At 37.9% G+C, this 18,271-nt stretch overlaps 1 protein-coding gene across 1 annotated transcript in view; it reads right to left on the reverse strand.

The window, feature by feature from the left end:
* The window catches only part of EMB3012 (embryo defective 3012), a 45,349-nt gene that overhangs the window by 15,620 nt on the left and 11,458 nt on the right, over positions 1-18,271 (reverse strand). The window contains exons 14-20 of the mRNA XM_090306736.1: positions 17,864-17,926; positions 16,048-16,239; positions 15,687-15,746; positions 15,549-15,617; positions 1,239-1,385; positions 1,010-1,129; positions 722-841 (exon numbers count right to left, since the gene is read on the reverse strand). Coding sequence (XP_090162862.1) covers positions 722-841; positions 1,010-1,129; positions 1,239-1,385; positions 15,549-15,617; positions 15,687-15,746; positions 16,048-16,239; positions 17,864-17,926 — 771 coding nt within the window. The remainder of the gene's footprint in view (positions 1-721; positions 842-1,009; positions 1,130-1,238; positions 1,386-15,548; positions 15,618-15,686; positions 15,747-16,047; positions 16,240-17,863; positions 17,927-18,271) is intronic.

Genomic DNA, 18,271 nt, shown 5'->3' on the forward strand with positions numbered 1-18,271 from the left:
CACCCCATAATACACTAGACAATTCAGGAAGCACATCCTTTTACATGTCCTTATCTTTAAGGGATGCGTAGGGTAAGGAGTAGAATTGTGAAGTTTGAGGAGTTGTGAAGTCGTGCGGCCCACAATTTAAGAGCTAATCGAACATAAAATTGATGTATTTTGGTCGTGAGGCCCACAAACTCCTTGGACTTCAAAGAGTGGCGTTTAAGACTTCACTCTCTCCAACTCTAACTCCTTGGGCCAAACAACCCTTGAATCGGTGTTGCTTGTGCAAAAGGATCGTGGAATCGGTTGATCATATCTCTCTCATGTCCCTTCTCCTTGGCTTTCATAAGATATATACCCCAATCCAATCATAAAATGGTCCTTGGATTATAAGAGATGGTTTCCTCCTTGAGCACCTTTTTCAGAAAAAATAAAGCAAAGATCCTTTGGCTCAATACCATAAGAGATTTTATCAGGAAAATATAAATAAAATGTTCTCTTGATAGCACACATCTATTTGTTTCTTGGAGTTCCACCCCTAGGTTGTTTTATAATTACAAAATTCCAATGATTAGTGCAAACGTAGGTCCTTTCAGAACCAGCTGGCTTTTGTTGGCCGTGTATTACAATTCATACATAGAGAATCTATTTCCTACAGCGAGAAAGAAAATTAGAAGGATAACAACATAAATTAGAAGGATAACAATGTATGTAGCGAGTTGACAATATCTCTTACACATTTCCCAGATGAAACTGCCAAAAGTAGTCCAGAAGACTTGTGAACATTCACAATTGCATTATCCAAACTAGCATACTCAACGTACGTCCCAACTGTTGGACCACCTTCAACTGTGAGCTGCGGTTACACCAAAAGGAAAATGCAGCTACGTCACAAATTTATTTTTCTATTTTATGAAATATAGACATCACACTCTGAAAGCAACAAGCCTATCTAGTTTAACTTTCTCTAATCTAATTCATGCTTATTTTTCTATATTCCAGAATCCATAAGTTAGTGACTTACCGTGTAAGATGCACCTGGAAGAAGAAAAATATCATGGGGATGGACTCTGGGTGGCGCATAGACTTCAATTTTTATTGGCTCGCTTAATATTTCACGTCCAGATTGTTGTAGAATACTCACCTGTTTTTAATAATAAATTTAACTTGTAAATTCAAACCTCTTCAGAAGTTGAGAAATAAGTGCAAATATATACTATGGAAGATAAACACTAAGGCAACAGTAAACTCACATAAAGTGTTGTTGTCCCAAGTGATAGAGCTTTAATTTTGAAACCTGAAGCTTTAACCACCCCATGATCAGTAATCAAAGAATCATCATTGTCTACAAGCTCAACTATTTGATCTTCAATATGTACAAGAATATGCATGTACGCAAACTGCACAAAAGAAAGTGGTCAATGAACTTTTCTATTTTCTTAATGGAAATAGAACATCTTATTAATAATGGAAAAAAACACAAGAGAAGAGGCACAAGGATACTCCCAAGCCCTGGGAAATCACGAAAAGGCCCCCAAACTTTTTCTTTACACAAAACGAACATTTCATTGTCAAAACAGGAACTACATAAGAAAAAGTCCTAATTTGCTAAGATCTGTTTTTTTTTTTTTTTGATAAGAGACAAATTTCATTGATGTATTAAATTACAAAAGAGAGGGGGAAAGAAACCCCACAACCAAAGGGGTTACAAAAGACATCTCCAATTGGTCAAAAGAGAATCAAAACTATAACAATTGAAATGCTTGGATAATTTACACCAAGAGATAGCAATGTTAATCATATGATTAAAAAAAGGTCGAAATGTTGAGATTTGTTGTTGAAGTGGCGGTTGTTCTGTTCGAGCCAGACCGACCAAAGGAATGCTCTAACAATATGTTTCCATAGGAGACCTTCTCTTCCCTTGAAAGGATGATCATCAAGAACAAGGGAAAGGAATTGATTGATTTTCGAGGGAAAGACCACATACCATTTAAAAGCAAGAAGAATGTGGTTCCAAAAGGCCCTTGAAAAAGTACAGAACCTGAATAAATGACTTTGAGATTCATTGTCCTTTTTGCAAAGAATGCACCAGCTGGGAGATAGCGCTAGAGAGGGGTTACAGCGTTGAAGCTTGTCATGTGTGAGGACTGCCTTGTGTGAAAGCTCCCAGAGAAAGAATTTAATATTTTTAGGGTAGTGGTCGGACCAAATACCATTGAATGAGCATATAGAAGATAACCCATTGCTGATATGCCTAGAATCAATCCAAGACTTTGTAGAAAAGATCCCAGACGGTTCCAACTTCCATAACCATTTGTCTTCTGTTTGGAGGGGCTGATAGGTGGTGAGTGTTTGAGAGTGTGTTGCCCATTCCTCAGTTTCCAAATCATTAAGATGTCTTCGAAGATGGAGATTCGACCAACCATTTGTCCTGTTCCACAAATTAATGACCATAGCTTCTTTTGCAAAAGACAGAGCATAAAGGTTTGGAAAAGATGTATGTAACGAGGTATTGTTAACCCAAGCATCGTACCAGAAAGAAATGGAGTTCCCACAGCCTAAAATGGTAGCAACATGTTGATCCACGAGAGGTTGGAGATAGGACAATGCTTTCCAAGGACCTTTGGTAGTGGACATGGATCTATTACCCAGCTTTGTTACCGCACAAGGAAGTTCCAAATTTTGCCATGATCACACTCCGCCATAAAGCAAATCTTTCCAACCTAAAGCGCCATATCCATTTTGCAAGGAGACCCTCATTTCTCAACTTGAGATTGGTGATCCCCAAGCCACCGGTGGATTGAGGGGATGAAACTTTATCCCAATAAACAAGATGTAAGTTAGAGTCACTTCCTTCCCTTTCCACGAAAAGTCTTGAAAGATCTTTTCAATAATATTGGTCACTTTGCGAGGGAGATCGAAAAGGGAAAGATAATAAGTGGGAAGGTTGCTCAATAAAGCTTGAATAAGAGTTCGCTCAATTTTCTCAATCACAGAGGCCCAAAAAGAGAGAGTTTTGGGCTTTCCATGTAAAGGAAACCCGAGGTAGGTGTTAGGCCGCAATCCAACCTTGCAACCGCATAACCCCGCAATGTCCTGAAGATGTGTGGAAGTAAGATTGATGCCAAGAATTTCAGAATTTTGGTGATTGATGGATAGACCGGAACAGGATTGGAAAGTATCAATAACATCAAATAAATTCTTGATCTATTCCAGGTTGTAGGTGGAGAATAAGATGGTGTCAACTACAAATTGAAGATGGAAATGGACAACCCATCATTATCAAAACCAAAACCCTGAATCTTTTTATCCAATTCAGCTTGAGTTAGCAACCGACTAAGGGTACCAATAATGATATTAGAGAGGAAAGAAGATATCGAATCCCCTTGCCTAATACCCCTAGAAGCATGGATTTTCCTTTAGGACGACCATTGATAATAATGGAGTAATTTGTGGAAGATATACAACCCAAATCCATTTTCTCCAAAGGCAACCAAAACCTATGGCTTGAAGAATGGTGTCAAGGAAGCCCCAATCGACCGTAACAAAAGCCTTTTCAATATCCAGTCTAATCACAATGCCCTTCTTTCGCTTTCTAGTCCACTCATCAATAAGCTCATTGGCAATAACCGAGGCATTCAAGATTTAATGTCCCTCAACAAAGGCTGACTGGTGTTATGAAATAAGGGTAGGGAGAACCTTCTTCAGTTTATCAGAGAGGACTCTAGCCAAAATCTTATAAATACCAGCAGTCAGACCGATAGGTCTAAAATCACCAATTTTTTTGCATCAGCACGCTTGGAGATGAGGCAATATAAGTCTCATTGAGATTGGCATTGACAATACCTTTCTTAAAAAAATCCTAAAACACCCTCAATATGTCAGGCTTAAGAATGTGCCAAAACTTCTTATAGAATTCAGTAATATATCCGTCGGGGCCTAGGGATTTATTTGTACCAAGAGCACAATAATCCCCCATATTTTCTGTTCATTAAAGGGAGTTTCTAGTTGTGATGTTTGTTGCATAGTGAAGGAGGGGTAGCTAAATGTAGATAAGACAGTGAGGTTGTTTTTCTTAGAATACAATCTAGAGAAGAAGCCTAGAAATTCCTCAACAATATCGGGTTCAGCAAGAAGGCTCACACCATTTGTGGAGATAATTTCGAGAATGGTGTTTTGCCTTCTCTTTGTGGCCACAACACAATGGAAGAAAAGAGTGTTAGATCGCCTTCGCTAAGCCAAATGGCTTTGCACTTCTGTCTCCAAAGAGCCTCCTCCTTGGCCACCACCGAGAGGAGTTGTGCTTTAAGACTACTTTTTTGTACTTTATGAATGGGGAGACAATCAATTGACTCCTCAATGCTATCAAGTAGTGTGATTTCTGCTATAAGTTGGTTCTTTTGCATGTGAACACAACCAAAGGTATCTTTGTTCCATGCTCTGAGGATTTCTTTAAGACCCTTCAACTTGACAAAAAGGCCATGTCCCGATTGCCCAAGCAATGGAGTGTTCTTCCACCAATATTCTACAAGGCCACCGAAGTCTTTGTGCAAAAGCCACATATTTTCGAAGCAAAAAGGGGTGGGACCCCATTTGTCTACACCAATGGATAGCAAGATAGGGTAGTGGTCGGATGCTACCTGGACGTCGTGTAGGCAAATTTATGTTGGATGCTTTCAGTTATAAAAAAACGATCAATGAGAGTGAAGACCGGGTAATGCCTATATCCAGATCAAGTGTAAGAACCATTTTGAAGGGGAATGGCCAAGAGATCGACATTAAAAGTTTTCATACTTGCCGTTTGGGGCTTGTCATTTGATTTTTCTTAGGACCATCTGGCCACATTGAAATCACCTCCCAATATCCAGTTTTGTGTGCAAAGGCCTTGAAGGTTGTATAGCTCCTGCCAAAAGAGAGGTCTATCTTTTGCCCGAGAAGGATCATATATACCAAAAAGCCAAAAGAGAAAGCCATCAGCCAGGGAAAACTATAAGGTAAGTGAGAAAAGTCGTTTAAATACCAATCTAGATGTGATGGATGGGTCGTTCCACATGATGATGATACCACCAGAGGTTCCTGATGCCTCTAACACAGACCAACTGATATGCCTAGAGCTCCAAAGAGACTTAATGATAAAACGATCCACATCTTCGAGCTTTGTTACCTAAAGGATAACCATTGTAGTATTGTGTTTTAAAATAAGATTTTTCACAACCACTCGCTTCTCCCAAGCCTTAATGTCTGGATGTCCAGGATAGAATAATCATGTAGAAGAGGTCGACCCACCAAGAAAAGCCTTAGAATAGTCCTTGTCATAATTGATAGAGATATAAAGCCTCTTTAGTCCATTAATGCCTCTGGTTTGTTCCTGGGATCGCTTGACCTTCTTTGAGGTTGATGGAATAGATGTAATACACAGCATGTTCCAGAAGCCAGGGAACCATAATTTGAAGATGGGATGTTGGATCAGATGAGCTTGAAACAAGTTCTGCCTCTGGTTCAAGGTCGCTCTCAGCCAACAGAGAGGCGCCAATCCAAGTGTTTTGTAAGGAAAAATCGGAGGGAGGAGAGGCGCCAATCCAAGTTTGTGTGGGGAATTATAAAGGTTAGTTGGAGGAGGCAAAGAGAGAGGAAAGGTGTCATTAGAGATCGATGGATGTAGAGACAGAGAAAGGGTCGGTTTAATATTAGTGAAGGGGCTTGGATGGGCCGAGTCCGATAAAGGATCAGTTTTGAGAGCTAAAGTTGGGTCAATGGGCTTATCGGGACAAAAGTTGGTCAGGGGTGTAGCGGTCTGTTGAAGAGTTGTGGGGGGAGTAGCAAAGGGAAGGTTTGGCTAGGGTGAAGTGGGCTTTGGTTGAGAAAATATGGGATGGAGTGAAGTAAGTTTTTGTTGAGAAATGATGGGAGGGGCAAGGGGAAGAACTTCTGACGAAACAATGGGTTGGGGGATGGGCTTTTTAGAAAGGGTGGATGGGTCGATTGGTGGAAAAACGGGCTTTTGGATTTGGGAAGGAGAAGGTCTAGTAGGTATAGGCTTAGGCATGGGAGGTGGGATAAATAGGGTAGGTGAGGGGTCAAGTTGAACTGCGCCTTAGGTTCTGCATCATCTAGAGGAAGGCAACCGTCCGCTGGTTGGGAACCATGGATTATGGGAACAAATTCCAAAAACCGGTTGCTGTTAAAAAAGGGTCGATTTGCACCACTATCGATGACTCAGATGGAGAGAGGACCCCTACAACAACCAGAATGAATCCTGTGGAGTTTTGCTTAACGCTAATCGCCGCCTCTAAAAGATCCAGGCGAGATAACGTTTTCCTTGCAACTTCAACAAAGCCACCGCAGGTGTCCCCAATAAGTTTGAAGGTATGGTCGTCCCAACGGTTTAAAGGGAGGTTTTTTTATTCTGATCCATCCACCATCGCAGGGAACAACAAGATTCGCTTTGGCAGAGCTATTACTCCATGGGTGAACTTTAGAGAGAACGGACCAACCTTGTACCAATCTTTAATCGACCTAAGGATTTTGGTTTGTTCTTCATCCTCGCATCTAAGAAGAGCCAGATCGGCTTCTATTGGATTGATAGCACATCAACCACAGACGTGTACTTGGAGGGCCCAGTGTATTAAAATGCCCAAGGCGCACTAAGGCGCACTAAGGCGCAATGGCCATTTGGAGCCTAGACGCAAGGCATACAAAAAGGCACGAACTTTTTTTCATGAGGTGCACAATATATAAAAATATATATACTATATACTATATACATGTTTATTTACACAATAACCAAAACATAGATGAATAGAAATGTGACTTAAAAGAAGAATATACAAAAAAAATAAAAGGTAGATAAGATTTAAATATTAGTCATTGTCATTCAACATCAGGTTTGTACGTCAAACTCTTTGTTTTTTGGAGACTTTGAGTCGAAGAAGAAGAAGAAAAAAGTAACTAATGTTTGGAAGAAGATGTTTTTTTGAGACGTTATTTTTTTCTTTTCTTTTTTTTTTTTTGAAGAAACCGTGAATGAAGAATGATTCAAGAAGAAGAGACGTTTTGAATATTGTTTAAAGAGGAAGAAAGGTGAAGAGACATTCTCTGTATTTTTTTAGGGGAGGAGATGATGGTTTTGTGATTTAGCGAAGAAGAAGAAGAAGAAGAAGAAGAAGTTGATTCGGTGAAGAAGGAAGAAGAAGAGGAAGAGGAAGAGGAAGAAGAAGAAGAAAAGACGTATAAACCGTGAAGAAGAAGCAAGCCATCCAATTCCAATAAGACGTTGTTTTGTTGTTGTAGCCGTCGTAGGACTCATCCCAGTATGTATAATGATGCCAAATTAAGCTTTAAAAATTATATATATATATATATATAATCATATAATTATATTAAAACGCAAATAAATTTGCATTATTAAAAAAAAACTGATAGGCGCAACTAGGCGCGCTTCCTAAGCACACCTCAATGCTTTGTGGAAGGTGTACGCCTTCTGTCATATGCCTCGCCTTTTCGAGGCGAGGCACCACTGTTGCGCCTTGTGCCTAGGTGCACGCCTTTCAAGACACTGGGAAAGCCCTCATAATATTGTACCAATCGTCGTGGAAACAATGTCTCTTGACAATGATGGTTGTGTTGAAGTGAATAGTGGCATGTGCTAACTCCGTGATTTGTTTGTCTGTAACCGTTGCCCCTTTGGGATGTATTAATGGAGCTTTTGCCTTTAAAGCCTCTTTAAAGGTAGTTTTCTTAATGTTTTTTGTTGGTGCATTTAAGGTGGGTGGTTGTGGATCACATATTTTTTTATCTAAGAAGAAGTGAATCAAGGTATAAAAGGCTTTCCATCCCTTTCTTCCTTCACCAATAAGAACAAGTATCTTATTTAGGCCTCCATTGTTATAGAGTTTGGCAACTTCAGCCAAAATACCCCACCTGTTGGTTGATTTTTCAACCCATACAGTCTGATCATCAAAACGAAACTCCTTAAAGAATTTCTAGTTTAGTGGTGCAATCAACAAAGAGGAGAAAGTCTTAGTGATCCATACGAGTGTCTGCCAATTGAGAGCAAGAAAGTAAGCTCGATCCTTCATAGTTTCAATCAATTGGATACGTGAGGCTCTGTAACGGTCATCGGTTTTAATGGAGAAAACCTTTCGGTCAATGGTCACTGAGTTGGATTTGGACAGAGGCAAAATGGCCGGGTAGGTGGGGGTATAGGCCGATGGTGGGGGGAAAGGGTCATCACTGTCAGAGAAGGGCCGACATGGGGGAAGGGAGGCATGGGGTGAGTTGTGGGAAAAGAGAAAAGAGAGACCGTCATGTCACACATCAAGTTTCTTAAACGTTGAATATTTCCTTCCTCCTCACTCCATGTGAGATCACCTACACTTTAGAAGCAATCCAATTCATGTTTGTTATGATCATCAAAAAGGAACTAGAGGATATATCTGATGAAAATAGAAGAGGAAGGAGAATAGAAACACACGAATAATTTACGTGGAAAACCCTAGACCAGAGAGAAAAAACCATGATATAGACTAGTTTTTTATTATTCAAGTGATACAGAAATACAGGAAAACTTGCTCAAATAAATAGACAGACAAGAAGCCCTAGGCCCATAAGAGAATTACAAATAAGCCTCTAGGGCAAACCAACCCTTTTCAACACTCCCCCTCAAGTTGGGGCGTAAATATCAATCAGACCCAACTTGCTGATACAATAATCAAAACTCTGTCTTAACAACCCCTTTGTAAGGACATCTGCAATCTGCTGATTAAAAGGGATGTAGGGAATGCATATTCTCCCATTGTCCAGTCTTTCTTTGATGAAATGTCTGTTAATTTTGACGTGTTTGGTCCTATCATACTGGACCGGATTGTTGACAATACTTATTGCTGCTTTATTGTCACAGAACAATTTCATTGGAAGCTCACTGTCTTGTCGAAGATCTGTCAACACTTTCTTCAACCAGATTTCTACACATATCCCCAAACTCATGGCCCTGTACTCGACTTCTACACTACTTCTGGCAACCACTCCTTGTTTTTTACTTCTCCAAGTGACCAGATTGCCCCAGACAAAAGTGCAATACCCAGACATAGACTTTCTATCAATAACAGACCTAGCCCAGTCCGAATCAGTATATGCTTCTATGCCACGTTTACTTGACTTACTGAACAGTAGGCCCTTACCAGGAGTGCCCTTCAGATATCGTAAAATGCATTCGACGGCTATCATATGTTCCTCGTAGGGAGCTTGATGAACTGACTGACAACACTCACAGCATATTATTAGGTCTCGTGTGAGAAAAATATATCAACTTCCTGACTAATCGCTGATATCTCTCTTTACTGACAGGAGCTCCATTGTTAACATTGCTCAGTTTAGCATTATACTTTGCAGGGGTGTCTACAGGTTTACACACAGTCATTCCTGTTTCTTTGAGGAGATCCAGAGTATACTTTCGTTGTGAGACAGAGATACCCTCCTTCGACCGAGCCACCTCCATCCCAAGGTAGTACCGCAATTTTCCCAGATCTTTAATTTCAAATTCTTCAGCCATCTTTGTTTCAAGTCTCATAATTTCATCAATATCGTCACCGGTCAATACAATGTCATCTACATAAACAATAAGTCTTGAGATCTTTCCAGAACCAGACTTCTTTGTAAACAACATGTGATCTGAGTGCCCCTGATCATACCTCTGTGCTTTAACAAACGTAGTGAATCTGTCAAACAAGGTTCTTGGAGACTGTTTCAACCCATATAGTGACTTCTTCAATCTACAAACCCGATGCTTAAACTGGTTCTCGAAGTCGGGTGAAGGGCTCATATAGACTTCTTCGAGTTCTCCATTAAGAAACACATTCTTCACATCCAATTGGTACAAAGGTCAATCTTTATTAACAGTAACAGATAGCAGCACCGGGATCATATTGAGTTTGGCAACAAAGGAGAATATCTCAGAGTAATCAATACCAAAGGTTTGAGTAAAGCCTTTGGCTACCAGTCTCGTCTTGTATCTATCAAAAGCCATTGGATTTGTACTTAACAGTAAAAACCTATTTACATCCAATCGTCTTGTGCCCCTCAGGAAGAGCAACCTGTTCCCATGTCTCCTTTTTTCTACAGCTCTCATTTCTTCCATAACTGCAACCTTCCACTCATGAGCTTCCATGGCAACATGTATATTACTTGGAACCATTACCGTATCTAGATTGGTAGTGAGAGCCTTGAACTCGAGAGATAAGTTACTATATGTCATGTAACTATGCATAGGGAACTTCGTACATGATCTAGTCCCTTTTCTCAAGGCAATGGGAAGATCGAGAGATGCATCACGGCTTTCCTCTTCTCCAAGTTTCTTACTGCAGCTAGCCGTCTGATCTATGGATCTTTCTTTAGTACTTCCCACAGAATCACCTTCCCTTCCACTGTTCTCGTTTGCTGGAGTTATTTCCTCAGTATTGTTCTTTCCATCAGTTTCTTCATCCTCCTCAATTCCTTCTATTTTCTCATCACTATCACCAAGTTCTATATCTCTGTCCACTCTGCAATTATTAGTCTCAACATAATCATCAGTATCACAAACAAGGATGTTCATACCTGGGGCTGAGACCGAGTTAGACTCATGAACTGGAGCCGGAGAAGCAACAGGCGGCGGCACTGTTTCATTCTTGAGATTCTTCTTGTAGTATGTTATCCAAGGGATTTGATTAGTGGGAAGAACAGGACCAAGATGTTCAGGTTCAACCAACACCTCTAAGGGAATGGGAAGAACAGGATCAGGATGTTCAGGATGTACATCAACACCTTAACTAGTTTTAGTGGAAGGTAATATCATTGTTGATAGAATTAAAGGAATAATGAATAAACAACCATAAGAAGTAATGATGTGGAGCCACATCCCAAAAGAAATAGGAGATAGAGGAGCTAACCTTGAAGATTGTAAAAGATATAACAAAAAAATTATCCCAACTAGCATCCTCCCCTTAAAGTACTCTTCAACTTGGAACACAATCAACAAAAGCAAGCTATCACCCCATTAGACCAAAGCATTTAACCGTTGAAACAAGTCAGTCATAAACCAAAAGGTCTTTGAGGCACTGATTGGAAACAACAGATAACCTTGAAGATTGTTGAACAGATCATGCCAGCATGAGGGCATGGCATGAGGGCATGACAGGGCAAGCCCCCAAACTGATGGACAGAAGCAGCAAAATTAATTGATGAAAATAAAACCAGGCCACCTTTGCGCAACTATGATGTTCAATTTGTATTTAGTATTGGGAAAAATACTTAATTGTATTGTAGATTAGAGAGTCACACATATATTGAGGTGTACATGAGAACTTTAAACCAAAGGAATGTATAATTACATTGAAGGGCAACCATACATAATAACATATATTATACCACTCCCCCTCAAGTTGGAGAAAATAAGCCAATCGATACCAGTTGTTGCGAAGATAGTTTATTCCTGCTCCATATAAGACTTCTGTAAGGATGTCTACATTAGACCTCTAGTTAGGGAAATAATAGGATTATTTTTATGGTTATTAATAAGGGGTATGTTAGTAAATAGTTAGTAGGTTTGTTAGGTCTTTTTGTTATAAATAGGGGAATGCATTGGGGGCAAGGTGTGGATCATTTTGGCATGAATTTACAGTGGGGAATTTAGGAGAGAATATCCCTCTCGAAAGTCTGATATTTTTAGTTTCTTCAAAAATACTGCAATATATATTTCTATCCTTTAGTGTTCTTTGTTTTTTTCATTGTTCTTGAGAGTTCTTGCTAGGAAGTATCCTAACAATCTCCCAATTATTTTCTAGTCCTCACATATCTAGTGAACACCAACCTTTGTTGTATTTTCTAAAGAATGAAATGACAATCCACTTCAATATGTTTAGTTCACTCATGAAACACTAGGTTCAACAGTAGCTTGATTAGGACACCAGAATTTAGCTGGCACAATAATACTAAAGCGTATCTCAATTTTTTCTAACAAGATACGAAACTTTTCATTGATAAAATGAAAAGAGGTTAACAAATGAAGAATTGCAAACAAATCCCAACAACTCAAGCCTTTGCATAAGCTAAAAAAGAAACCAAAACATCCACCATGCTATTCAAACTGCAAAAAATCCTTTAAAAACATCAAATCACAAGTTAACCCGAGAGGATAACTCTAATCATGCTCAAAGCAAAAGTAAGACAAAACCCAGCTAGAACCATTTAAATCTCCTAAAACTTCAATCAACACCACCCCAAACGCCAAACATGGTGACATTGACAAAAGAAGCCAAAGAAAATCTCCAAAAAGTGACCCGTACAAAATTGAACTCAACGCACGGAACCTGGTCTTTTGAACCACTCCTATCTTATTGTACGTATATCAGACATTTTCTACTCTGTAATATAAAAAGCAGTGAAGGATAATTAGGCTAAGCCTAACCCTACAGGAACAAAAAAGAGAATCTCTTTAAATTGCAGCCCACACACCTTGATTAAGGAGGAAAATTTTTTCAATATCAAAACCACAATACTTGGTGGTTGAAATCTTTCTAAAATTGTAGGAGTGGGGCATTCAGACTTGATAGGTGTCTAGAAAAGAGTTCTATATTTTTTATGAAAAACAAGAAATATTGTTAAGCCAACAGAAACCTCATCGAAACAACATAAGGACCACTTGATAAGGAAGGATTCTCTATCCAAAGGAAGGATTAAAAAAACACCTTCCACTCGAGATTGATAGAAGCTAAGGAGTAATTACAAAATTCCTGATGTTGAGTACTCCAACTAGAGGAAGTTGCACAAGATCACAAATAGAATAAAGAGAAGAGACTTATCAAGAAAGATCCTTGCGTTTCTTTCTTTCCAAAGGAGCCACGGAATGATTCTAATGACGTTCCCCCAAAGAAATCTAGGATTCCCCTTCAAAGGCCAACCTATGAGAGCTTCCTCACAAACGCATACAGCCCGACATGCACCAATGAAGACCAAAAATCTTCCTAAAGTAACTCCACACTTGAGCAGAAAAATCACAATGCAGTAGCAGATGATTGATAGATTAACCACTTTTGCAGCATAGAGCACACATAGTAGGGGAGACACAAGGTAGGAAATCTTCTTTGAACCAAATCCATCATATTAATACTAATTAATGTCACGGTCCACAAAAGAAGTTCAATATCTTTGGGACAAGACCATACCAAATCTGTAAGCAAAAGTCTTCATCAATTACTCTTCTGTTCTGAGGAATTTTATAGAGACAACTACTTTCGTTGAGAAAAGAATAAAGAATAACTTCCATTTGAAAATTTGTATTGATGGCCAATTGTGAATTCATTTGAATTAATCTTGGATGAGACATTGACTGCTTTCCCAGAAAACATAGAACCCATATTCATGTCACAAAGTGTTTGCCCAACTAAAAATTCCATCAAATCAATTTAGCGTAAAGCTTAAATATTTTTTTATTTTCTGAAAACGGAGTGGGCAAATTCACATTGCACATCATAAGAATATTCGATGAGGATTGAGTTTAAACAAGAAGTTCTAATGCCTTAATCCATCACCTTTCGAATACACATAAGGTGTTTTCAATCTCTGACTCTCCGTAATTTTTCTCTTTCTATTGAAAATATTCAAAAGTTCTTATTGTTCTTTTGAAAGGAATTTAATCATTGATATTGGAAATAATTTCCTTCATAGTTTGAATCACTGTCTGAATAAACTAAGGAGTCTCAATTCTCACATCAATTTCTCAAAAACCAGTCAAATTAGATCGCCAATCCCTTTCTTGATAAAGTCGGTTCATTATACTATCCCAAGCCACATTAACATCTTCTTCAGCATCTAGGATCACTATAATCAAAATTCCAATGTAGATCTTGACAGGTTCCTTGATAAAATCAAGCATGAGCAATGTTGTGTGTGACGCTCAAATTCCTCTTCTAGGATTATTCTAAAGGGTTCCCTCTTGGTAAATAGGTGTATGGGGTGTTGAGAAACAAGCACAGTTGACGAAGCTCCCCCTTGCAATCAACAACAAAAATTTCTTAATCTTCCACAAAATGCAGCCAACATTGGCCCATGCGGTTGCTTTGATACTAAATTGGTAATAGACCAAGTGTTAGTTTGTTTTTGGTTAGTATCATGCTCCACAGTGTTATTTGGATTCTACTAGGTTATGTTAAGGACGCTTTGATCTGCCCGGATGTACTTACTGTTCCCTAGTTTTTTTTTTTATTTTGGTTCTAGGGCCTTTTAGTCTCTTTGCTTCTTTACTTTGTTCTTGAGCTCTAGTTATAGGGTCTTTTTGTTTCTTTGGTTCTTTACTTTGTACTCTCATTCATTATAACAATGACAAGACTTGTTTCCGTTTCAGGGGGAAAAAACAAAAACAAAAACAAAAATTAAAAGACCAAGTGACTAAAGGAGAGAATTATCCAAGAATCTTTATTCAAATGAAAGGTGTTCAATACATGAAAGGGAACTCTCTATTTATAGGAAAATAATAAACAAAAGATAGTAAAAGGGGAATAATCTAGGGATGGCCTACGATTAACCTAATTTCCCAAATTCTCCATACATCAGGTTCCTCATCAATTTAGATTGGAGGTCGTTCCTTGTTAATCATTGAATTAGGCTTAGGAACCTCTCAACCCCAAGGCCTCTAGGTTATGTCCTCTTTTGTTATATATTTTTCCTTGTTTCTCATATAAAAAATGATGAATCGAATAAAAGGAGTTTGGAAGACTCCAAAGACCTAAGGCCAAACAACAACAAAATTCTCCAATTACAAATCAAAGAAGAAAGACTATAATCAGGGGATGGGTATTTATGTTTACACCAATACATAGCATGAAATAAAAGCAAATCCATGAAGCTATCAAAAGTTGAGAAAGCATCCTTGAAAATTTTTCCATCCATTTCACACCAAAGATGCCAACAGAAACCTTTATTTATAGCTAGCCAGAAACTCTTTTTCATACCATGGAAAGGAATTCCCACAAAAAAAATTGAATCAAGGGTATTGAATATGTTGATTGGCAAAACCGTAAACCAACCATACGCATCCAACATTAACCCAGTTACTGTGACGCAAAAGAGATGATCAAAGAGATGGCAAGGATGCTTCGGGAAAAAAAAAACAAAAACAAAACAAACAAACAAACAAAAAAAGAAAAGAAAAGAAAAGAAAAGAGGAAAAAAATTTGGAGATGATATGATGCAAAGAAATCAATAATTTTGATTTACGCATAAGACCATTCTATTGTGATGGTTTTTCTCTTTCTTTTACCACTTTTTTATCTTGTACTTTTTAGCACGGGTATCTTTCTATTACATAAAACCATGCCAAATATTTAGATGAGTTGTGATTTCAGTTTCATTTATCTACTTCTTTTTCTGTATTTTTTTTTTAGTATCAGAGAAAGGGAGCTGTATAAAAAGCACCCATAAAGAATTTTATAGGTAAAACCCGCCCAATTATCAAATTATTTTTCAGTTGGTTAACTTATAACAAGTCATGATATGGCACAGAACTGTACATAATTAATTAGAATTCAAACCTGGGAGGAGTCAAAAGTACTTCCATCACTAATCCCAGCAGCCAAATCAACGACTTGTGAGCTTTCTTCCTGATAATTTTAAGAGTCCCATGGTGAACACAGTTTACATGAGGTATTGTTAGTCAAATCAGAACATACCAGAAGGCTTATTTCTTCTTGAGAGCTAATCTTGATCCAGTCTACATCAGCAACATGAACCTGTAAAGCATTATAAACTTCTTGAGTACACGTGGAGATGAACGCATCGGTATAACTAGGAATTTTCTTAAAAAAAGGCCGAACATTCATTAATAATGAAGTTTTCAGTAACCTAATCAACCAAAAATTTATTTTCTTGCCAAGTTTTCATTAAAAACCAATTTGCCTCCAAGCCAAGTATTGCTTTAGGAAAAGGAGTCATGAGTAGAAATCAAAAAGCGAAAAGGCAATCATGCAAATATAATCAAGTTCCTTACATTGCTAATACTTGCAAGAATAACGCTATGGAAAGATAAATTACCACAGCTGAAGATGATAGTGGAGGATTGAGCCCAATGTCATAAACAGTCACAAGCGCAGTCCCCAATCCTTTAGGTGACAACACTAACTCTCGGCATTGTATACCTGGAGCAGGTTGAATAACCTCAACAATACGAGAATCATTCACAACAGCATCCAAGAAACAGCTCCCTCCAGTAATCGACATATTTGCCTGTATTGTAGCATTTCTATTAGTTGCATATTACAGCAGATACTATGGTTATTACTTATACAGTTATAGGTTATGTTTATGTGCCAATTAGTAAAGTATCATTTATTGCAATTTTAACTTTTATTAGAATAAGGCTCCCTTGGGTATACAAATATGTGCATCTCTAGTGAATTGCTGCTTTCCATGACTTCCAGCATTGTACACCCAAATAGAATAGTGAAGAAATGTCGAGGATCTAACAATAACATCATACTATGACAACTTGATTGAAGAGAAAAATATTGCAATTTGTTTGGCCAAGTAAATGAGCTACAAAAAAGCACGGAAAAAAAAACAGAACTCTACTTTCATTCTTTCTTTCTACTTTTTCTTTGGTAAGAAACTGAGCTATCAACAAGCAAAATGGATCTACTGTCTTGGTTCTGATGAACAAGCAAAAATTCAGTGGTCCCAAGGATTTTAACGTCTAAGACACACTCGCAAAAAAGCCAACAAATTAAAACAGAGAGGAATTTTGGTTTCGGGTCTTGAGCAATTTTCTTAACAAGAATGTCCTGCTTTCAACCCCACTTCCTTTGACATGTTGCTTTCTTTGCCCTAAGAAACAGGATAATGATAACTTTTCAAGAAGTTCAGACCCAGAGGTCTTGGAGAAAAGTTTGGTATTACTTTAGATTAATTGCCAAGCAATCGCCATCTCTCTGGAGGGTGTCTTCCAATGGAGTTTTATATTTAGGCTTTGTTGTTAAATTGCCTCTTGCCTCTTGACCAAAAAATTCAATTGATTGTTCAGGCCGTCAGGATATAATTTGAACTTTTAATATATTCTGAACAGAAACTATCAGCAACTGTGCCGGCCTTTTGAAGCTTGAATATCCTACTTTCCAGGAAATCCAATCCCCAAGATCAATTGATGAGCTAAAAGCAACATTTCCTGTTGGAATATTTCTACATCGTAAGTTCAAGTGGAATTTCTACTTTGAAGGTTATTGTACCCCGCCTCAGAACTAGTTCGTTTTGAGGGAATGATCAGATAGTAGAATTAGGCAAATTATAAGCATAATATGGCTACTATGTTGGTTCCTCAATGATTATTTTCTTGCTTCTTATATATATATATATATATATATATATATATATATATATATATATCATTTTGGTTCCTATTGAGGTAAGGGTCAGGTAGTAGAATTGGGAAATTACTCGAAGTGGCTAATTATGTTGGTTCTCGAATGGTTCTTTTCTGGTCTCTTACACACATATATAAACATACATAAAATTTTAGTTCCTATAGATAATTTATGTACATGAACTTGCTGTTTTGATTTTGTTGAATTCATTAGATACTTCTTCAATTCATTTTAGTTAGTTTGCTTGATTGCTAAGTAGATAACTGTTTGATTAGATGGCTTGTGGTCGACAGTTGAAGTACTCTGAACACAACCACAGGATTTGAATTGAATAAATTTCTTTCGGAGTCTTGGAAAATTATAGATGTTAGGCTAAGAGATATAAAGACACCAAGAACGAAGATGCACTATCAATATGAAAGGTATCAAATCAATGCGTCCACATTCAAAGTTAGGCCAACTGATCGCATGGAGTCTGGGAATCAGGATTCTACCTTGAGATCTGGATTGAAAAACAGCAAATTGTACTCTGGGCGGACTCTTAGAGTAGAAACAAGCTGCGTTGGTGAACAGATCCAGTGTTAAAGAACCGAGTAATTAAGATAACCTGACTATCAACAAATATATAACAAGTACAAAAATGGGGCAATGAAAGCATGAAAAGAAAAAGATTGACATGATTGAAGAACATCTTGAACTCGTCACCCAAAAAAAACACTTGAACTCAGACTACTCATCATTTGAAAAGCTTGTTTCTTGTTTCAAAAAAATATATATATAAAAAAATAATTAAAAATATTTTTAAGAAAGAGAGAGAGAGAGAAGAAGAAGAAGAAGAAGAAAAAGGAGGAAGGAGAACTCAAAGACATAATCTCCCCCTATATTTAGAAATAAAAAACAGG

Source organism: Benincasa hispida, chromosome 11 (assembly GCF_027475165.1).
Source record: "Benincasa hispida cultivar pf3 chromosome 11, pf3_genome.v1.1, whole genome shotgun sequence".
NCBI classification, from domain to species: Eukaryota; Viridiplantae; Streptophyta; class Magnoliopsida; order Cucurbitales; family Cucurbitaceae; genus Benincasa; species Benincasa hispida.